The following is a 23,765-nucleotide window of genomic DNA, read 5'->3' on the forward strand; positions in this document are numbered from 1 at the left end:
AACTTTTTAAATTTTAGACGTCATAATAATTTTATGACAGTGATGACAGATAACTTGCAAGATGGCCGCTTTCAACTTTTAATCGATAGTTATCAATATTGAATAATTACTAAATCGGTAAAGTTTTAATTTATTTTATATGAATATAATTACAAAATACTACAGAATTTCACTTTTTGACATACATTTGATTGATAATATCACAAATTGCGTACAATATTTTTAATAGTTAAAGTAAATAAATTGCATGTCCACTCAAATACTCGCCATTCGATTACTGCCATCGACCACTTACATTCAATCTCGGTTAATTTGATTAATCGCGGCAGGTAAAGTAAAATTCTTCTTTCAGTACAATAAATTGTTACTTTACTGCCGCAAATGAGTACAATAATGAATGACTTTAGTGACGGTTGGCGATAAAGTATATTTCTATTCTAACATATACAAGCGTTTTTGCTGCTTTTATTAAACATTTTTTTAGCACTAGCCCATATCAGTCGTGGAAAAGGGCCCCGCGACAAACTTTGATAGGGGCCCCTGTGGGGCTAGCTACGCCACTGAGAAGGTTCCAAGTGTAACCTAAGTGATGGAAAAACAGTGAATAAGGACAGGCTTGTTTTGCCCCCTTATTTTATATTTATTGCTATTTTGCAGCAAGGGTGATAAATAAAGACATTTTTAACCAATCGTATGTGATAGAAAATTTAATTGTCTTTGTTTTATTCCTATACGACTTTATTCCAAAATAAATCGTTTTAAAGTTATAAGCAAAGAAAGTAGAAAAAAACAAAAATTTTTGAAATTTTTAAATATTTTATTTTTTTTATTAATGTTCCGGGCATATTTGAGAAGGAGCATAAGTCAATTATTATTAACGAAGTTATTCCCTAGCTTTATCCGCAAAAATCCGAATGCCGCCTCTTACATCCACCTAAAAACAGATCCTTCCTGGTCTATAGGTATATTATGGAAATCCTAAAAAAATCCCAATGGATTGTATAAAATTTGTTCAGAACGTTTTCGGACCTATCACTCCATCATCAGTGAACTCATATACTTGCTAAGTAGCCCCAGAACCAAACAAACAAAATAAAATTTTAGCAATGAAGCTTTAACATGCCTTTCTTGTAACTAGCTAATATGTTATAATTAAAAAATATTAATGGTTACACATCGTTTCCAGTTAGCTTATGGATACAGATAGCTTATGGTTAGTAAGCTTAAGGATACTTACTTGGTAGTTGTATGTGGAAACATGACAAACATGATATTTTTATAATGGTTCCAATAATTTTATGAAACAGAGGATTTACTACTGGTAAAGGAAGTTCAATGTATCCAAAATGGCCAGGACAATTGGTGAATGTTTGGTTACAAGATTCACATAGAGTATCTTTGGCTGAGTATGGTCCTAAAAAAATGTTTTTCAATATAATGTTGTTGACAATTAATTACATTATAAGTAATTACATTATGCTTAAGTAATTACATCAAAATATTATTCTAACTTTTTGCTATATATTTTAGTACTTCATAGAAAACCTCTTTGTTCCTTTGTAACAAAAAATTCACAAAAGTAATAGAATAGAAAATCAAAGAATAGCTTAAAAACATAATAATATAAAAATAATCATCATATCTTGAGGATATCTCAAGGAACAAAGGTGACATGGTGTCAACTGGCGCTTTTACCGTGGGGGTGGATGCCACCCCCTCTCGGGGGTTAAAATTATTTTATTAAGAATAGAGGGACATAATTCGATAGAGGGATAAATTCTAAGCAAAATTTGTTATATCAAGTTATTAAAATAAATTAAAACTTTTTGAGTTATTAAGGATCACAGATTTTATTTTTCGTGAGAAAAATGCATGTTTTTAACCGATCTTTCACAAATAACTCAAAAACTATAAGTTTTTACAAAAATTTATTATTACCAAAATTGAAGCTAATAAAAAACTTAATAAACTTCTTGCTAAAAAACCTTCTTATGTTAACTAAAAGTGAGTTATAGGTAATTAAATGTATATCGGCGAGTACCCAAATCTAAGTATTCAAGCTTAAATAACGGGAAAATGATGCATTTTATAACATAAACCGTGACCCGTCAGAATAGCCCGGTCAAAACAGCCCCGTCAAAAAAGCCCCGTCAAACAAGCCCCGTCAAAATAGCCCGAACACAAAATAGCCTCGACAAAATAGCCCGCAAACAAAATAGCCCCGACAAAATAGATCGCACACAAAATAGCTCCGGTCAAAACAGCCCCGGCTAAAACAGCCTCTTATAAGCAATTACATAATTATTTATACAAGGGGCCAAAAACTTTTTTTAATTTAAATTATTTGACAAAAAGGAAGAATGTATTTAATTTATTTAATTTAAAATGCATTTTACTGTTGCGCGAAAACAGAAAAAATGTTTATATCATACATAAACATATTTTCGCTTAACTTAAATGTTCAAACTTCCAAGAGGCAGGGAAGACAGGACTCTGAGTTCTCTAAAAAGACCATTTTTATTTAATGTGGTTAAGATAAACATCTGAATAGAGGATAATTACCATTTCCGAAAAAATGTATTTTTAAGGAATTATTTCATGATGAATTCTGAAGGTAGCTTTTTTGTCGGGGCTATTTTGTCGGCGGGCTATTATTCCGCGGCTATTTTGTCTGCAGGTTATTTTGTCGGAGCTATTTTGTGTGCGGGATATTATGTCGGGGCTATTTTGTCGGAGCTTTTTTGACAGGGCTATTTTGACGGGGTACCAACATAAACTTATTAAACATTTGTCAAAGTACATAGAAATATCTATCAAAGGTGCTCCCGAACGAGTCGTAAAAATGTTATTCTTCCCTTTTAATAACTCCGTTAATTTTTAAGATATCAGATTAACCTAAAAAACATTTGAAATTTAATTTCAGGGGCTAATAAACCACGTTGAATTTAATCTTTTAAACCCTTTACTTTTTTAAAATAAAAGGTTAAATGGCCCCGGTTACATGGTTCTCGCAGCAAAATTTAAGCTTTAAACGTTTCTATCTCTGTTATTTTTTATCCTACAGAGATAACAAAAAGGTAAAATATTTGATATAGAAAAAACTAGAATTTGATTGTATATCATTTTTAAGTATATTGAGTATTTTTGGAGTTATTATTAAAAGAAAATGAAAATTACGATAATTTTTAAAATTCTGATTTTTTTTTTAAATTATATCTTTTTTTCAAAAATGTGCATTCTAAACCGGTCAAAATTTTTGAAATAATTATGTTTTATTTTTCACTTTTTCTTAAATAATTCTAAAGGGTTCTCTTATTTTCATCATAACATGCTTAATTTTAATGCTATTAACTTTCCCTGGAGCACATTTCATTTGATAGGTATTCCGAAGTACTTTGATAAGTATTTAGCAGGTATATTTTATAAAATGCATCGTTTTCCCGTTATTTAAGCTTGAATACTTAGATTTGAGTACTCGTCGAAAAAAAATATACATTCAATTACCCATAACTCACTTTGAATTAACATTAGTTTAGTTGTTTAAGTGAGTAGTGTATTCAGTTTTTTATTATCCTCAATTTTGGCAATTATAACTTTTTTGTAAAAGTTTATAATTTTTGAGTTATACGTGAAAAACAGCTTTAAAACATGCATTTTTTACGAAAAAATAAAATCTTTGATCTTTAATAACTCAAAAAGTATTGATTTATATTAAGAACATACAGTAGCGCGTCATCAATATAACTTCGATAGTATCATACCTTTTTTCGTAAGGTCTGCTAAACTTTGGCAACAGTGGTAATCTTTGACATTATCTAAAATAAATATTTTGACAATTTTACTCATAGGCGCGCTAAATGGAAGTAATAGAAAACAATTATTTTATTATTAATTAATAAATACAGTGGAACCCCGATAAGTCGGCCTCCGATAACCCGGAAGTCCGACTAACCCGGATCGATTTTTTTCAGATAAAATAAAAATGTTTTCACTTTGACTGAGTTTTTTTACCAAGATATAAACAATAATGTATAAAACTGTACGTAATTTAGATGTACAGGACATAAGTATTTCATTTTTTTGGCAATTATAATTAAGTTTATCTGTAAGAGTACCGTATTTTATTAATTTTTACCATATTCTCCGGCTAACCCGGATTTTCGATAACCCGGATCGGCCGCGGTCCCGATTAATCCGACTTATCGAGGTTCCACTGTATTTACAAAAATAATCCAAAATGGATAAAAATTTAAAGTTAACATAATATGTATTTGCCCGAAATAATAATAAAACAATAATAAATAGTCATTTCGTTGTGAAGCGAAACAAGAGCCGTCTTATTTTATTTAATGCTGTTCTGAAGCTATTTCCTTGTGGCATTTTTATAAGCCACAATTTTACCAAAAAAATGAATTTATTAACGTTTCTACGCCCAAGTGGGGTGTCGTTGTCAAAATACAAAATAATACTAAATAAACAAAAATGTTGTTGCTTAGTAAAAAATTCTTCTAATAATTTATTTAATCTGACTCATTTATATCGGCAATTCAGAAGACTTTAAAATGATATTGCCAATATTGATGAGTTGCGTTCCTGGTTAAAAAAAAATTCCTTTTGAGAGTAAACTAAATGTAAGCCCAAATACTTACGATGTCGGGATAGTATCACGAGGTTTTTTCCTGGTTTTCCCTCGTGATTTACTATGGAATCTCTAGCGCGAGAATTTTACTGCCATCGTTGCATTTGGTTGTCTTTTGAAAGACAGATCACATGCTACGATTTTTTGTGGCGGATATTCTTGAGTTGGGGTTGATTTCATGTAATCGAATGAACTATCTTTTAGTAAAGTCGTCCCAGGAACGCAACTCATCAATATTGGCAATGTCATTTTAAAGTCTTCTACTTTAAAATGTATAATACATGCCTGAATTGCCGATATAAATAAGTCAGATTAAATAAATTATTAGAAGAATTTTTCACTAAGCAACAACATTTTTGTTTATTTAGTATTATTTTGTATTTTGACAACGACACCCGACTTGGGCGTCGAAACGTTAATAAATTCATTTTTTTTTTGGTAAAATTGTGGCTTATTTCCCATCGAAAATACTTAATTATTTTATTTAGTTTATAGAGCGCCAAATGCACGCTAACTAGTTTCAACTCGTTTTTTTTTTAATATAACTTTAAATGAACTTTTGATAATATTTTTAAAAACTATTGATAATATTTTTAGAATAAAAAATCCTCCTAAAACTTTATATACTCGCATTAGAATTCGAAATATTTTTACGTAAAATATACTTACCTACATATAACTAAAACTCACAATTAACAATAATCTATTTTTTCAAATAGGCCAACAACTTTTAGGCCTATTACACAAAAATATAATAAATGAACTATAAATTAACACTACTTTGTTGTGATAAAAGTAGTGTGTGATAAAGGATGTATGTATTATGAACCTTTTTTATTATTTCTGATGATATTACAGCAAGAATTTTAATTCTTAACTGCCATTACCATCCATTTATGATCACCATCATATGGTCATGTGATCATTATTCTTCTTTTGGTGCCAACTAATGTTGGTCCCTCTAATGTTGCCAATTAGAGTGGCAAGTTGTTCAAGACCTTCAGCTAATTGGAAAAGTTGTTCGGCACTTCCTGTCCAATTATGAATGTTCTTGAGCCATGACATCTGGTAGCTTACAATTCCTCTGCGGCCCTCGATTTTACCTTTGATAATAAACTAACAGATGCTGTACTGGTCTCCTCCAAGAACATGCCCAAGGGATGAATTTTTTCTTATATAGTTTTCAGTAACTTACAAATGGCATTTGCTCTATTTATCACAGTTTTGTTGGGCTGCATCCCTGTCCAGGGTATTCAGAGCACTTGTCTATGCAACCATATCTCAAATGTGATGATCATATGGATATATATTTGACGATTAACTTTTAAATAATTATAACAATTCACAGTTAAGGATCTTCAAACACACTAAAGCAAAATAGAGCTGAAATGCAGAATGGCAGTACAAAATCATACAGCACACCAATTAAGGATATAACAGGATCAGCTAATATAGCATAAATGTAGAAATATAGGGTACATTCCATGTCAAATCACTCAGGCAAAAAATTTTGGTTCTCCGATTTGTCTGAAAATTGGTATATAGCTTCTGCGGTTCTGCGGGACATAAAAATAAGATATTTAAGGTCAAAAAATCTTCTTCTTTTTTTCTCAAAATGTTATTTTATGTGATTTTACAGTGTATTGGTGTTTATTTAAACAAATTTGCATTTTCTATTGTAAAGTATCAATGAAAAACATAATATTTTAATAGAAGGGACTCAAAAATGTCATTATATGGCATTAAAACAAGTTATTTTGATTCAAAACAAGTTTTTGGTCAAATTTTATAGTGTAGAAAACATTAAAATGCCATTTTTTACATTTTCCTCCATTCCCAAAATACATCATCATCGATTTGGCTGAAAATTTGCCCACGGATAGCCAAAACATAGGACTTTAAGTGGTTAGAAGGATTTGAATTATATTACAATACCAAAAAAGTTACATGCAGTAATATCAGACTGAAAAGTATATTAGTCCAGTCGGGATATTTTAATCTTTAGGGGAGTCAATAGTAACCTAAATTTAATATCACGAATGAATTCCTCCGTTACATTAGCCGCCATCTTGTTTTTAAAGGAGAACCTGTTTTGCTCAATATCTCTGCCATTTTTAACTTTTCGACAAAAATGGTAGGAACTGGAATTGTCCCAAATAAATCGTATTTACAATTATTACAATTTATTTTTAACAATTTTTGTCATGAAAGTCGATATTTTTGAGCAGGGTTGCAAAAACATGTTTTTTTAATTTTAAACAAAACACATGTTTTTTTTTTGTTTTAAACATGTTTTTTTTGTTTTTAAATTGTATGTTTTAAACAAATAAAATTTAGAAGAAAACATTGTTTAAATCATATTTTCTTAAACATAATATTAATTGAAAGTGTTTGATCTATTATTCTACTAAATAATAGATACGAAAACCAATTGCAAAATTAGGAGCTATTGCCTGGGCAATCCCAGACTATTTATTATTTATAAATTCGCATTGCAAGTTAGCTATTGCAATAACATCTACTCTCAGTTATTTTGTGGTGTTTCTTGTGGTGCTCAGTGTTTTTTTAACATGCAAATAATTTGGTGACCCCAGCTCATTTTTTGCCAAATTTGCTTGATCATCGCTTTAGTGGACATAAACTTATCACCTATCCATTATAAATTATTATCCAGAAGCATTTTCAATTTTTATTACCAACCAAAGTGTATACCCTTTAAACCATGTGTTTTCTAAATATCTAATTGAGAATGTAAAACCATTGCCATGGGGGCGTTCTAAGAAAAATATAAATACTACAGCATTGAAACTTGCTCAACAGCTTCACACAGCTATTGCATGGTGAACTAACACAGAAAGACTCTTCTCATCTTAGGATTTACCATTCCAAACTACGTAATTGGCTAGGCAATATCAAAGCTGCTAAGTTGGTTTCAATTTCTAAAGAGCTTAATTCCATCAGTGATGACGTGACTGATCAGAATATGCTTTAGATTACAAGATCACTATGAGACTGAAACAGTTTTGAGAAATTGATTAACTCTTGTATGCAAAATGTTTTAAGTTTTCCAATTTTGTGTTCCGATTATTAATAAATAAATAATTTATATGTTAAAAAGTTTATAAACCTATAATATATTTGACAATTTTTTTGACGTTTATTATATTAATAAAGAAAATGAAAAAAAAACACTTGTTCAACTTGAGTGTTTTAAATTGTTTTAAATAAAAACTGTTTTAAACAAAAACTGTTTTAAACATAGACAATTGTTCAAAACATGTTTAAAACAGTTGATTAAAACAAAATGTTTAAAACGAAACAACCCTGTTTTTGAGTTAATTGTACTTATGGTAGATGCCTATATTTTTGACTATGATATTGCATGTAACTTTTTTGGTATTGTAATATAATTCAAATCTTTCTCACCACTTAAAGTCCTATATTTTGGCTATCTGTGGGCAAATTTTCAGCCAAATCGATTATGATGTATTTTGGGAATGGAGAAAAATGTAAAAAACGGTATTTTAATGTTTCCTACACTATAAAATTTGATCAAAAACTTGTTTTGAATCAAAGTAACTTGTTATAATGCCATATAATGACATTTTTGAGTCCCTTCTATTAAAATATTTTGTTTTCCGTTGATATTACGATAGAAAATGCAAATTTGTTTAAATAAACTCCAAATCACTGTAAAATTGCATAAAATAACATTTTGATGAGAAAAAAAGAATAAGATTTTTTGACCTTAAATATCTTATTTTTATGTCCCGTGGAAGCTATATACCAATTTTCAGACAAATCTGAGATCCAAATTTTTTTTTGCTCTTTTGAGTGATTTGAAATGGAATCACCCATAGAGCAATTGTACAATGGGCTACTTATACTGACCGTGGATGTTTCAGGACATAGACTCTGACATACGGTATGTCATACCATTGCCTATTCTCCTTTGTTTTCAATATGAATTTGTCTTATATCACTGTATTTGTTTTTTACATCAACTATGGAACATTTCTTCACACTGCTTTAGAATAAAATACTGCTTTAAAATAAACTTTTTTAAAGTTTAGAGTAGAACAACTGGATGGGCTTGCTGCCATACTAATAGCGAAAAAATACACTGGACTGATTTTAACTATAAAAACGTAAACAAACATGTAGTATGTGATACAGCAAAAAACTTCACCTCAACATAGATCAAAGACTAAACCATACTCAAACTGCAGCAGTTGGGAGCAGGTACAATTACACTGCATATCAGTGGTTAAGGATTGCGAAAAACACCACAACATAGCAAATGGATGGTACTAATGGTAATAATAGAACAGAAATAAGTACATTGTATTAAGATTACTGCAACTAGGATAAAAAGTAATTTAAAAGTGTATTATATATTTACCTAATTTACGATCATATAAACCTCCTTGTAGAGGATGACCTAAGGGATCTAACATAAGTGGGGTAATAATTTGAGTAACACACATTTTCTTGATTTCTTCTGTGGTAAAAAGTGAAAAGCTCACTTTATCGGGTATAAAGTGAATCTTCATGTTTCCGTTTATTTAATAATCTTGTTTTTAAACACAATAACAAACATCAAATTAAAAAATTTGAAATTTAACCTAACAAAAACATGCTTTGAAGATTCTTCTTCTTCTTCTCTTCATTTGAATGGCCTTAGCTGCCAGGGCTAACCGGCCAGGATCCGTGAATATAGACTTGAATATTCAAGAGCCGTACCTGAGGTACATCTAGGCTTAAGCTCATAGCCACAGATCACCGTGCTCATAGCTCCTGAATCTGAAATAATTAAGAGATAAAAAAAACTTTGTAATTGTTTATAACTAAAGTTCTGCTATTAATGGTCTAGTTCTATAGTTCTAGTACTACCACGCAAAACCGCACTAAGCACAAAGCACATGCATTGCAAGCAAGCATAAAGTCATAAAGTTTTTAAGCCAGCTACACACGAGTCATTGGTTATGTTAAAAACTTTTGCACTGCGATTAATGTCTTTGAGTTTAAATTTTTAAACAACAGTTAATGTCGGATCACCTTCTAGTTCCCTTCTAAGCAACTTGGACTCTCTTTGGAACCTATAGTACATTCCAATAAAACATGTTGTAAAGTTCCTACACTGCCACATAAACACTGGTTTGAATTCACTACCTTCAATCTAAATAAATGTACAGGAACACTACAATGTCCAGTTCTCATACGACACATTTGTGTGATTATACCTCTCCCCAGGTTGGGAAATTTTGTAAACCATGCCTTTTTATATGGAACTGTAACTTGTGAGCAATAAGTAATTCCTTTTGCCTGTCCTATTTTTCAATCCATAAGTTTTCTTTATATTTAATTTGAAAATCTTTAAAAGGGGCCTTTGGTTCTTCACTAATAGGCAGCTTTCTTCCAAGATTCGCAAGATGGTCAGCTCTATCATTCCCAATAATTCCAGTGTGACTTGGAATCCATGCAAATTTAATTTCTCTATGTTGTTCATCAAATTCACATAGTTTTTTCTTTAGTTGGAGAGTTTTTGAGTCTATTGCCGCCTTGTAGCTTATTGGTTTTGTGATTTTTTCTAGAGCACTCTTAGAATCACTACAGATGAGGCACTTTGTAAAATTATTCTGTTGGATTAACTCCAATGCTTTTTTAATGGCAAATACTTCTGCTGAGCAAATTGAATTAGCGGATGGTAATCTTGCTGTTAACTGTGTTCTCTCGTTAAGGTATATCCCAATACCTACATTACCTTGTTTATCTTTGGATCCATCTGTGAAAATAAGTTTATATTCCGACCAGTTATTGAGGTACCATTCCATAAACTTGGTTTGGTTATTGGCCTCTTTGCCCATATTGACAGTTTCATAAGCCATAGGAGAAATCTGAATATTAAGTGGAAATGAGTGACAAGGAAATAAGGAGCTATGTGCTACCTCATGAATTTCATGTAAAGTATTCTGGAAAGCAGCCAGTATTGGCGGGAAATATTTTCTTCTCCAAAAACTAAAGTAACCCAGAAAGACATTGTGAAATTGCTCAATTGAGGCATATATTGGGTTGTCATAGGCTACTACTTTTAAAATGAATTTAGATGCTAGCCATATTCTTCTGAGATCTAACGGTGTTTCTCCACACTCTGACAAAATTATATGAACTGGAGAAGACCTCATAAATCCCCCCACCACTCTAAGAGCTCTATACTGAACCTTATCCAATTTTGCAAGTAGAGAACGTGCACAACCTCCCAGAAAAATGGATCCATAGTCAAGATGTGATCTAATGTATGCCTTATATAGAGTGAGTAAAGTTGCAGGATGTGCTCCCCACCAAGTTCGACACAAACAACGAATAATATTGACTCCACTGGAAGCCCTCAATGCCATCTTTTCAATTTGACTTCTCCAAGAAAGGGAACTATCTAGAATAACTCCCAAATGAGAAACTTCTTGTTTCCAATCTAAACGTGTGTTATTCACTGATATTAGTGAATTCGGAATATTATTCCTATTTCTATCAAAAAAAATTGCTTGACTTTTGCTAGATGACAGACACATTCCCATATCATGAAGTTTATTAGAAATACTTTCTACTGTACCATTTAATTTTTCCACAACACCCACCCAGCTGTTACCGGAGCAATAGAGGGCAACATCGTCTGCATACTGAGTAATTAGAACATACTCTGGCACACAAAATGAGATTATATTGATGACAATATTAAATAGTACTGGACTCAAAGGGGAACCCTGAGGAAGGCCCACATTGGTAGTTCTTGGTCCTAGCAGATTTAAGGAAATAGGATCACGAACAGACACGAAACGATTAGTCAATAAATGTTTAACCAATTCAATAAGTAACCATGGCAAGTTGAGATCTCCCAAAGCGTCCAATAATTGGATGATTGACACTTTATCATATGCAGAAGAAATGTCTAACATAACAGCAGCTGCTGATTTCCTTTTTGAGATATTCATTGAGATTTCATTGACCAGATGAATTAAGTTTTCAGACACCCCTCTATCTTTACGAAAGCCAGTCTGGAAAGGCGATAGTATCATAAAATGTTCTACATACCAATCTAACCTTATTTTTATCATGTTCTCTAAAAGTTTACTAACACACGATGATAAAACGATTGGTCTCCAGCCCGAAAGACAATTTATATTTTTATTGGGTTTGGTAATTAAACACACTGTGATTTCCATTGATTGGGAATATGCATTCCCTCCTTTAAACATAAATTGAAAAATTTTAGCAGGAACTTGATTGCTGACTCTGGAAGATGTTGCAACATAGAAAATGTTATACCATCCTGGCCCGGCACAGTATCCTTTCGTTCAACCAAAACCAATGAAAGTTCGTTTAAAGTGAAGAGTTCACACTCGATAGTATTAAGGCCGCGTCTCACCATCAAATAATTGGATCAAACAGTTTGAGCAAACTCCGGAAGTACGTCAAAGTGACGTCACAATTGCAGTTTTTTTTAATTCTAAAAATCTGTGCTCTAACTATCAGTCTAGTTTGATCAAACTATTGTATTGAGTTGTCTAACTTGTTTGTACTTTATTTAAAATTAAAATTTTTTATTATTATCCACAATGAACACTCAGGATGTGCCGTCACTAACTGTCACTTTCAGTTTGCTCAAACCAGTTTGATCAAATTATTTGATGGTGGGACGCGGCCTTTAGGTTTCACTGGGTGAGACGCAATGTCCTCAAATACAGGTGGAGTCAATGAACAAAGCATTTCCTCCCCTAACGATGAATTACTAGGAGTTCTAACTGAGGCTTTAGTGAAAGCCTTATGGAAACTTCTCACTTTTCTCCACATTACTGATATTGGAGTATCAGGGGAAATTGTGGAACAAAACACAACAAATGATTTTTCTTTTTGGATTTAAGTTCTTTTTTACAATGTGCCCTAATTTTTTTTAAAATTAATGAAGTTTTCTAAAGAAGGTACCTGTTTGAACTTCTTGACTGCCTCCCTCTTTGATTTAATTAAAACTGAACACTCTTCATCCCATCAAGGTAATTGTGGTTTATGGAATCTAACACGCTTTTTCTTAGGGATAAACCTGTTTGCTGCGTCTAATATTAGGTTTTGAAAATCTGTGTAAGACTCATTAGGAATGTTGTTAATGTTAGACTCAATATATTGGTTGAATTGTTCCCAATTGGCTTTTTTCACATTAAAGATACTGCGATCTTGAAGAGGGTCATTTCTTTGGGGACTCTTTCTATCCTGCCCGTAACACACTACAAAAGGAAAGTGATCACTTGCTCCTATCTCTGGAAAAACTTCCCAAAGGCAGTCCACAGCCAAACCTGGAGATGCTATAGCTACGTCAGGGACACTGTTTGAGTCAGGCGGTGAAATTCTTGTCGCCTCACCTGCATTGAGAAAACACAAGTTATCCTCCTCCAAAAGATCTGCAAGACGATTGCCGTTCGGATTGTTAGATGATGAACCCCATAAAGAATGTTGGCAATTCAAGTCACCTATGAAGAAAAACGGTTTATCACACATCTGAACCAATTCTCTAAAGATCTCCTTACGAAAACGAACATCTGGTGTCTTATACGATCCTATAATAAATTTTTTTTCAAATTTGACAATGATAGCCTGCCATTTTTCAGGCAAGTGAATATGTGAAATGTCTATCCTATCAGCTGCCAGAGACTGATGAATAAGTACCGCTATTCCACCCCATCCATCAATCCTATCATCCCTATAGCAGTAAAAATTGGGAATATGCAAGTGCTGTGAAAATTTCAGATGTGTTTCATTTAGAAGAATGATATTAACATCATATTCGTTAAGAAACACCATTAGATCTTGCTTATTGTTAAAGAAACCATTAATATTCCAATGCAAAATATTAAATATCATAACTATATATACAATTTGTTACTATTATTATTATTTTTTCTTTTTAATATAAAAAATAACATATTATATTATCTGTAAGAAATAAATGACAATTCAGTCAACACTACTTTTACTAAAATTAGATGTATTATGTGACTCATCAAAACCTGCAAAATCCATATTATTATCAGAGGTTAAATCAACGTTTTTTGAAAATACACTATCCTGAGAATGTACAGGATTGCTCGTTAATGAGAGTGTAAAACTTGGGCCTTGTGATCCCATATACTTTTGTGAATCATTTAATTTGTTTAAAATCGGTAATCTAGGTAAATTTCTGCTTAGATCCCCATTTAATAAAGCTTTATGCGCCTCTTTGTCATAACTAATGTCTTTAAGAATTACTTTATTTTTCCTTTTAACTGGGACCACATGACTTTGACTCTGGAAATGGGAAGTGTAGGATGGGGATTTTTGAAGCGCTTGAGTAAATGCTCTGGGTGAACTGGATAGTAAAGAAGGAAAATCCCTACTTCTCCTCTGAAACATTCTCGAATTTTCTGGCTTTTCTTTAATTGGGGGAAACAGCTTGGCAGCTTCAAAAAAGGTGAGATCTTGAAAGATCATTACTTCATTTATCTTTTTTTGTCTTTCGAATTCTTTGCAAATTTTATTTGTGGCAAGGTGTTCGAGATCGCAATATAGGCATTTTGGTACAGAAACTGTGCAGTTTTGAAATGTATGTTCATCGGAACATTTCGGGCATCTTGCTTTTCCCCTGCACTGTCTTTGTGAGTGCCCAAATCTTAGGCATTTGAAGCATTGCTGTACAGGAGGGATGTATGGATCTACTGTTACCAAGTTTGAATAGATAATTATTTCTTTAGGGGGAGTTCTTACGTCAAAGAGTAGTTGTACAGTTCCTGTTGGAATGTATGTAACGGTCCCATTGCTATCTAAAACTCTTCTGTTAAGTCTTCTGGCCGATATAATTTTCCCGTTTTTTTGTAATTTACTGTCGTTAACTATGTTTTCCATTGAAATATTTATACTTACATCTCTAATAATACCCCTTGATGTTAGCATTTTTTGAGGTATATAAGCAAGAAATCCTTTCTCAAGGATTTCTGTGCTATTTAGTGCCATATTTTCCTGTTTGGAGGTGTTAAAAATTACTCCAATTCTATTCATGCCTTTTTTACTAATTTCTTTAATTCCAGTCGTACCCATTGTATGAAATACTCTCCCAATATCCATAGGATGGATATTACCTGCTTTTCCCTTGTCACTCTCTATCATAATAAGGAATGGGCCGAAGTCAGTGTCCTTGTATTCAACTTTTCTTCTACTAATATTTTCAATCCTAGATGATAAGTTATTAACTTCTGTTAGCATGATCTGATCCTTTTGAAATTTATTTTTTAAAGCACAGGGTTCTTTTTCTATTAAACTAATGTTATTTTTATGTCTCGGGGCTAGCATGTGTATGGAATTTTAAAAATTTTGTGAGTTTAATGAAAGCAAAGCATAGATCCCGCCCCCTTTGTCAGGGGGACCAGGAGAGTTTGTGTCCATCTCCTAAGCCAGCCTCTACTCTACTATACTACTGCTACTATGATTATATAAAGGCAAAACTTACAGAAAGGTCCTTAGTATTTCTTATTCACTACTAACGTATTATCCCGTTTTAACTTCCCAAGCAGCAAGAGTTAGTCGAATATACGTCGATACTAAGTCATTTGTAGACCTTGACGTCGATCGACCTTAAAACGACATCGATTAGGTGTCGATTTGTCGACGTCTTTTCGACATCATAATATAGACGTTGATTTAACGTCGATTGTAGGGCGGTAGAGGTTTTCAAAATTTATCGACCAAAAATGAACGTTGAAAAGACGTTATGAAAGTAACCATCAATATTATAGTTATTTGATATAGAAATATCTATAAATCAAACTGAAAATAGACATTAGACAAACGAATGCGTAGGTACTCTATACCCAATACTTCGCGCGTCAATTCTAAAGTTTAGTTCAAAGTAAAAACACAGTAAAACACCAGAGGTACAAAGCAAAACAACATTATTTTAATCGTTAGACCTATAAATTTAATATTAATAGTACCTATAACAATGATTTCACTCATCGATCTTCAAAAAACTTATCATTAAATAAATTCAAATTTTGCGCGAAACTTTCTCATTGGGTTGTCATAACGGCGCAAAACGTCCTGTCCACAGAATATCGAGTTCATTTTTTTAACCAATCAAATTATTATTACTTTGAAATACTATGTAGTGATTGGCTAAAAAAAGTCTTGCCGCTATCTGTGTATTTTGGATGACAATTGACGTTTTTGACAGTCAAATCAAACAAAATGGCTTTGTTGGTTATGGTGGTGTATGCCGTCTTCCGTTAGTTTACGTTTGTTTCCTGTTTTTCTTGATCCATCGTGTTCAAGGAGTTCGCTTTTTTCCATCCATTGGCTCCTTGTTTATTAAATTAGTTTATATTTGGATTATTTCTTGTTTTAGGTAAGTCTAATTTTTAGAAATATCATAACTTAAAAACTGAGGTATATTTTTTCACTTCTACTTACGAAAATGAACTTCAACTGGTGAAATACATTTCACTGACTAATCTCTGTAGACAATATTATGGTGGGTGAATATGAAAAAATAGTAATAATCAGGAACATTACACATGTTTGTCTTAACAAAATATCATTTTTACAGCATTTTTCTAAATAACCCTATTAAGAATATATACTTATTTTGTTTAAAACATTTTATAACTACAGTGGAACCCCGATCAGTCGGCCCCCGATAACCCGGAAGTCCGGCTTACCCGGACCGATTTTCATCAGACAAAACAAAAAGTTTTTCACTTCGACTGAGTTTTTTACCAAGAAATAAACAATACTCTATACAACTGTATGTAATTTAGATGTACTGTGCATATGGATTTCATGTTTTGTCATTTATAATGGAGTTTATCTCTAAGTATACCGTATTTTATTAATTTTTACCATATTCTCCGGCTAACCGGGATTTTCGATAACCCGGATCGGCCGCGGTCCCAATTAATCCAACTTATCGAGGTTCCACTGTATTAGTATTAGTAACAAGATAAAATAGTCAAGAAAAATTAAAATACAGTTTTTTTCTTCACAATTATGTAGGTAAAAATGTATTCTGTAATAGAATTTAAACAAGAAGAAGATGGTGGTGGACTATCTATAGTAAATTCAACTTGGTTGACACCTAGAAAAACTGAAGTACGTTGGCCCCCTATAAAAGATAACCTTCAATTTAAAAAAGTGCTACGCAAACTAGAACCTGAAATTGATGAAACTTGGAAGATATATGGTGTCCAGAAAATTTTTTATTCAACAGGTAATGATAATAATTTAGCTAATTAAAACACAAAGGGTGTCTCACTCACGCAATCTAGTGTAGACATCAATCACTAGTTGGAAGTCCTTTTGCAAATTTTGCCACCACATTTGTCTGACGTTCGAGTCTGCTGTTCCCATTTCTCTTGTTTTCAGCTTGAAAGGATTTCTAAATAGTGATTGGTCTTTACATTGTGCTTTAAATCAGCTTAAAATGTCAGAAATCTTACCAATCCCAGGCACAATCTCAGAAATCCTCAAATATATATTTGAATCTCTCAATCTATTTCGAAAATATGGTGACAATATCACAAATCTAAGCTCGAAGTATGTTTCTATCGTCTCCTGATGATGTTGACATAGTCAACGAAATGTGTTTTGGTTAACGGTGAACTCTTTGAATCAGTTTGAAGAAAACTAAAGGTTTCAGGCTCAAGATTCTTCATAAATTTTCATGAATCTTGTAAAAATGCTTCTAATCTCACAATATCCAATCTGGTGTACACATTCTGTTGAAGCGAAATACCCCTTGTCAGAAGATTGTGTGCCATAAATATGCTTAGCATAATTTACAAAAGTATAAGGCAAAAATTTAATTGCGATTTGTCATTTTTCATTTGTGGTAGTGTAAGTGAAAATAGTGATACCAGTAAAGTTATTTTAACCCTTTTATTACCCCGTACATTTTTAGATGATTTTGAAAAGGCCACAAATAAATTAAAAAGAGCAGAAATAACATCTGATCTACAAACTGATCTTGAGGATGATAATACCAGACCCAGAAGAAAGATCCTGAAACGAAAATTTAGTTCGGATGAGGACAGCAACGACCAGGTTTCGCTATTTAAGCCTGGCAAAAAGTCGAAGCAAATTTTACCACGGCCTCCACCTGTGGGAATTAATAAACTCTATACAAATCCAAGAGGTTAGTGATTCTAAGATTTACATCAATATTAATATTTTAAACACAAACACTTGTTTAACAATTTTAAACCTAAATTATTATTTTGTACATTTGATGATGCCAGCATATTATTGTACAGTGTAGTCCGTAAGAATTTTCAGTGTAAAAAAAATAGATAAAAATTAACTAGTTGTGTGTTATGACACAAGGTACTTTCCCTCAAAGTCTCAAAGCCTCTTAAACTCCATTAACGTTAGCCTATGAGTTTAATAATTTGAAAAATAGACTGTATTGATCTACTAAACATAATAGAGATTGTTTTGTTTAAATTTCATTAGTTTTTATGAATTTTTTAAATATTTTTTAATTTTCAAATGTCTTTAACACCCCGTTAACGTATGTCAGTGGGTTTATTATGTGTGATAAATAGTTTTTCCAAAAAACTAATCAGATCCAGATTTTCACATAGTTGATTTTTGGTCCAAATTTTGTAAAAATCTGTTTAGCAATTTTTGCTAAACCGTTGACGAAAAATTTTTCCACAGACACACATTGAAAATCAATGAAAATCCCGAAGTCGAAATTTTACACCATCACAATACTTCGCTTCGATAATACATATCCTATCTAAGGATAGGATATGTAAAATTGAGGGAAAGTAAAAATTGGTCTGTTGTAGGATTTTCTTCCAAATCATTAATCAGCTAGACAATAATTAATTTATCCATTATGAACCTCACTGGTATCATAAAGTATTAAGGGAGTAATAAATAAAATTGTAGGATCGTCTCAAGAATTGGAATCTGGGACAGATGAGTCTGACCCTGGCATACCTTCTGGCTCTCAATTTATGAAAAGCATATCCACACCAAGGGATAAGTTATCATTTCAGATATCTACACCAAAATCTTCATCGTCTTTTGGTAGGCAAGAAGCAACTGAAATACAAACACCGACTCTGAACGAGTCTCTAAATTTTGATAATAGTCTTCAGGATACAAATGGTAAGTTCTTTTATTTATGGGAGTAATTTTGCACAACACTACCTTATTGATTTGCCAAAAATATTGTTGGTTTAAAGCACACAGTAAAAATTGACTTGAAAAAGCTTCCAATAGTGTAACAAATCATCTAATTTTTATAGTTGTTATTACTGATACTATTAATGTAAATGGTCAAATTGTGTTTTCCCCAAACTTACAATTTTTTATGGGCATAGGTACAACCAACGATATAGGTACACAATGTTAGCATGCATTCATTATAAGTATCAATGAATAATTGCAAAAAACTAATGGAAAACCTTCTGTACTTTATTCAATGTGTTGTAAATATGTTTTGTTTCTAGGATTGAAGGTTCTACTTAAACATATATTAACAATTAGGGAACAGAACAGAAAAATTCTAAATATTTTGGAGAAATCAAAACCATTTGAAAATTCAGATTTACCTGATGACTTCAAAATAAAATTGCCAATAGAATCCTTACAAGACCTGGAAGAACTAGAGATATATTTGACAGAAGAAGAGAACTTCAACACTTTTGTAAGTTGTATAAATCTAGTACCCAATTGTAGAAATTAAAAAAATTTAAATTTTTTGCTGATTTGTTTATAATAGAAAATTATTCCCTTATTAAACTTTCTTTGTATAAATTAAAAGAAATTAGTTGCACCTAAATGTAAAAATACTTTTTTTAATTTATATTTTTTTAGAAATCATACTGTGCCTCAATTTCAAACCTGAAAGATGTTACCCAGAAGAATAATAGGATATTAAGATCTCTTTTGACAGATAATATTGCGAAGCATTTTAATTACTTCGGTAACAACCGGCGGCAAGACAGAGTATCAAATAAGCGACCATTTAATCAACTGCGCTTAAACAAAGTGGTTCTAGGTGAGTCTTGTGGTTTCAATTTTTTTGTTTTTTATTAACTTGCTTCGATTGTAAACACGGATTGTGAAGAAAATAAGGAAAGGTGTTTATACAGGGTGTTTCATTCTAAAATAGACATACTTTAACTACAGATAGGGCATGCCTAGGTGTTTTGCAGAAGGTTCATATTTAATGGGTTGTACTCCTTTAATAACTTGAGGTATAGGGCATTTTATCTATTTTGCCCAGTTTTTTCTTTCCAACTGCCTTGTATATTGTTTTTTAATCTTTTTTGGTCTTAATCTTTTTAAATTTCCAAACCCAGATTTAAAAGAAAAGTTAAGAAATTATATTTTGTGTGAATGGGTTGTAATATTATTTGCAAAGAGTGAAAAAACTCATTTTTAGTACAAACAGTTTTAGTCCGTATTGTGTAATTATGTTTCTGAATGAAACAACCCATATATTGTATATTTTTTGATACACTGAATTTTATTTTTATTATAGATGCGGTAAAACAAGGAACTGACTTTACAACTCATGAAGTTGAGAACGCTATTAAGCGCTGGTTAAAACATGCTCCTAACCGTAACAAGAAAAATTACTAATTTGGAATTGTTTTAATTTTAGTTTTTTATTTGATTAAACATGCAAAGGTTTTATAAAGAAACTGTAGGTGAACGCCAAATGTGTAGGAGGGTGGCTAAGGAACTTAAAAATACGATTGAAGGTCTTAATAGTAATTTAAATCAGGCTTCTTCCCTTGTTAGTAAAACAGTAGTACATAGTGATACCATTTAGTAAGTTTTTAAGGATAAGTATAAAATTTGCAAGATGTTGATGTATAAAATGTAACATCTTTATTTAAAAATAGTCAAAAAATTTAAAAATAAAAATATTCTCGATTATGTTCAAAAAAATTTAAATTTTTTGACTATTTAAAAAAGTATGTTTTACACATCAATATTTTGCAAATTTTATGAAAAAGATTATTATTAAAAAGTTATATTTATTAAAAAAAAAATACTTATTTATGACCATTCAAATATTATTTTTAAATAGCCATGGGGATGCGATTCAAGATTTTCAAAAAGATACATTGTCAAGTATGATACATCACTAGATTTGAAATTTTGTGAAGAACAATATTGTCACAAAAAAAATATCTCATTTCCTGTTAAACCGGAAGTAATAATTGAAGCACCGCCAAAAGCTGAATATTTATGTGATTTCAAAATAATCGGTTTATTAACAAAAAAGTTATTCACTGTTACCTGATCTCGTCACCAGGTATATCTTAGCCACCCTACCTGCCATTTGCTTTACAAAGTTTCTTGTATTTTATATTCACCTGTCATTTTACAAAGTTTTTTGTATTTTATATAATAAAAGTTTTGACAGAGTTTTTGATTTCTTTATTATTTGACACAGGTTACGTTTGTTAGAGCAGCAGTTGCTAATCGGAAGACACATGCCCTGTTTATTTTTTAACTTGAAAATGCTAAAAATGAACTGCATGTACATCCAATTGACGACTGAAAGCTGCCATTCGAAGAAACTATAACTGCCAACGTCTATTGTATGTCTATATAACGTTATCAGTGAGGTATATCTCGTCGTCGATTAAACGTCATAAGTCGACGTCGTTTCAACTATGACATTGTGCCGTCGAATTCACGTTGAACCGACCGTTGTTTCGACGTATTTGGACGTCGAGTAGTGACGTACATTCGACGTCTCTTCGACTGACTCTTGCTGCTTGGGTTTTAACTTAACTAGGTACTAAATTAATGTTCAAACACTAACTAACTATATCTACAGTATAATTATTTAATTTATAACAATTTTAACGCGATGATTTAAGATTTTTCTGACAATCACACCCACGCCATTTTTCAACCACCAATCTCATTGTGCTTTTGAAGATGTTAGATGTTTTGAAGTTGTTCTGTCTTCTTTTTCCCTGGAAGATCTTTGGGCAATAGGTTTATGACATAATAAGATATCCATCCACGAACTAACAATCAGAATTTATTTTTGTTCCAACACGACCGAGAACCGTCACGAAACGGTAACGCTCCTGCGCAGTAAACAAAATCCGTTCCAACAAAAATATGATCGTTATCGGATCGTCCTTCCCACTGTTCCCAACAAGAATTGTGATTTGTGATCTTTTAGTGACGGTTTCGTGATGATCATTTCAGTAATCGGGCAATAGGGTTTTTCATCGATTGTCATTTGTTTCGAGCTTTTCTCATGTGTCACATAATATTAATATATCTACGACATACGTCTTTAGCTTTTATTATTGGATATACCAACAACAATATACATATTGATAGATAAATCAGTTATATCAGTCAGGTAACCGTTCCAACATCGGTTTCCAAATTACCGTCATGGGTCGATAACTGGGCGATACAATTACGAACATGCGCACAACAAACGGTACAAGTAGTTTCGTGACGGTTTCTGGACCGTCCAAAAGTTCATGTTGGAACAAACCTAATGAACGCGTCAATGTGTTTTAAATGCCATTTTTTTCGAATATTGAGAAAACTAATAATGATATAAATATTTTATAAACTTACATATTCTAGAAAAATTTAAACTCAGATTGAAAGATTACATTATTACCGAGGACCAAAAGTCCCTTACGCCCGATTTCATAATAAAGTCATAATAAAGTTAAAGTATACTTTAAATTTAAAATCCACTTTCAATGGAATTTTTATAGGTAGTTAAAGTCAATTTTAAATTTAAAGTCCACTTTAACTTTATTGTGAAATCGGGCGTTAGAATAAACAAAAAGTTTCTTTTCAATGAGATATTTGAAACTAAAATCACACTAAATTTTCTATTTTTTTCAGCCCTGTAACTTCTTAAAATGAGGAACTTTCAGCCCTCGGTAATAATGTTATCTTTCATTCCGCCTTTAAATTTTTCAAAAATACTCATTAGCTTTCTCAGGACTCGAAAAAATGAATGCATTTAAAACAAACATTGGCGCGAAATTTTGCGCCTACGCCCTTAAATTTTATTGAAAATGTTTATGACATTTTGCACACTTAAAGAAAAAATGATCAAAATGTCGTTATGAAAAAAAAATTAGTTAAATATTAACATTTCTAAATTACTGCAAAAATAATGTTTTTGGCAATTATCTCGGTCAATTGTTCATGCATTTTAATTTGGAAACTCTCAAAAATTATAGAACTTTTTATAATCTATAACTTTTACTTGAACCATTTTTCTCTACAATGTATATAAATCGTTTTGGGGGCCAAAAATATTTTTTCACTTTTTAAAATTAAATAAAAAACAAAGCTAAATCAGCTGTATCTACAGTTGTACATAATTATCTGAAACCGCGAAGGTCACTCAAGTAGCAAATCAAGGAGAGGAGACTTCAGTTGAACGCATTGGTGCATAAAGTAAACATCCATTTAAAATGCATTATGAACTAAATCAGCAGTTTTTCGATATTGCCAGATAAAATCGTCGAATGGTTGTTTATTTAGAATACATTTAATATATATTTTTTTTTAAACATGAATATTACAAGAGCCGTGAAAAATAGGACACTAAGTGCACAATTCCGTGAAATTATACACAATGTTTTAAAATTTACGCAGGAAGAAACAGCAGGAAATTTTACTGCGAAACAGGTAACAAATTAATAAAAAACCGAAAAACGTTGAAACTTGATTGATCTGACAATGCTGAGTAAGCAAACTATTCAATCGGTTTGACGTTGGCGATTTCAGATATTTCAATCGACTTGTACCTACGTCTTGACGGATTTGAGGTCAGCTACGCTTCATATACCTTTTAGAACCTTATTTACATATCTATATAAGATTTTTACGTGAAATTAATCACATGCTTACGTGATTTTTCTAGTTTTTCTCAGTAGACTGGTAGTGTACCCCTGTCAAGAGAAAACCGCTGAAACAATCTTCACACGTATTTAAAGATTCTTACTTCTTTCTTTCTCATAATCCTTAGTGCCCTTCAGGGCGTCGGATGTCGGGTTCCGCCTTTTATCCACTTCTTCCAATT

At 31.8% G+C, this 23,765-nt stretch overlaps 3 protein-coding genes across 4 annotated transcripts in view; 1 reads left to right on the top strand and 2 right to left on the bottom strand.

Moving 5' to 3' along the window:
• Positions 1-9,308, bottom strand: part of LOC114341305 (DNA-directed RNA polymerase I subunit RPA1) — a 158,952-nt gene extending 149,644 nt beyond the window's left edge. The window contains exons 1-2 of one of the 2 annotated variants that reach the window (XM_050645351.1): positions 9,042-9,308; positions 1,238-1,414 (exon numbers count right to left, since the gene is read on the bottom strand). In XM_050645351.1, coding sequence (XP_050501308.1) covers positions 1,238-1,414; positions 9,042-9,192 — 328 coding nt within the window. In that variant the 5' untranslated portion in view covers positions 9,193-9,308. Of the gene's footprint in view, positions 1-1,237; positions 1,415-3,761; positions 3,862-9,041 lie in introns of those variants that run through there. The other variant, XM_050645353.1, reaches the window with a different exon arrangement.
• Positions 9,309-9,969: 661 nt separating this feature from the next.
• On the bottom strand, positions 9,970-10,506 carry LOC114341306 (ribonuclease H1-like). The gene has a single exon (XM_050647512.1). It carries the CDS (start codon positions 10,504-10,506, stop codon positions 9,970-9,972), a length of 537 nt encoding a protein of 178 aa, XP_050503469.1.
• A 4,815-nt stretch (positions 10,507-15,321) lies between these two features.
• LOC114341307 (uncharacterized) lies at positions 15,322-21,106 on the top strand. The gene is made up of 7 exons (XM_050645359.1): positions 15,322-16,061; positions 16,709-16,922; positions 17,613-17,846; positions 18,608-18,829; positions 19,174-19,370; positions 19,541-19,724; positions 20,211-21,106. Exons 2-7 carry the CDS (start codon positions 16,715-16,717, stop codon positions 20,309-20,311), a joined length of 1,146 nt encoding a protein of 381 aa, XP_050501316.1. The 5' UTR covers positions 15,322-16,061; positions 16,709-16,714; the 3' UTR covers positions 20,312-21,106.
• The last annotated feature ends 2,659 nt before the right edge of the window (positions 21,107-23,765 follow it).

This window comes from Diabrotica virgifera, chromosome 3 (genome assembly GCF_917563875.1).
Source record: "Diabrotica virgifera virgifera chromosome 3, PGI_DIABVI_V3a".
NCBI classification, from domain to species: domain Eukaryota; kingdom Metazoa; phylum Arthropoda; class Insecta; order Coleoptera; family Chrysomelidae; genus Diabrotica; species Diabrotica virgifera.

Coding starts and splice junctions, on each gene's coding strand:
- LOC114341306 (XM_050647512.1), bottom strand. CDS start 10,506: ATGGGCAAAGAGGCCAATAACCAAACCAAGTTTATGGAATGGTACCTC.
- LOC114341307 (XM_050645359.1), top strand. CDS start 16,715: ATGTATTCTGTAATAGAATTTAAACAAGAAGAAGATGGTGGTGGACTA. Junction 18,830..19,173: donor TAGTCTTCAGGATACAAATG/GTAAGTTCTTTT, acceptor TTTTGTTTCTAG/GATTGAAGGTTCTACTTAAA. Junction 19,725..20,210: donor CTTAAACAAAGTGGTTCTAG/GTGAGTCTTGTG, acceptor TTTTTATTATAG/ATGCGGTAAAACAAGGAACT.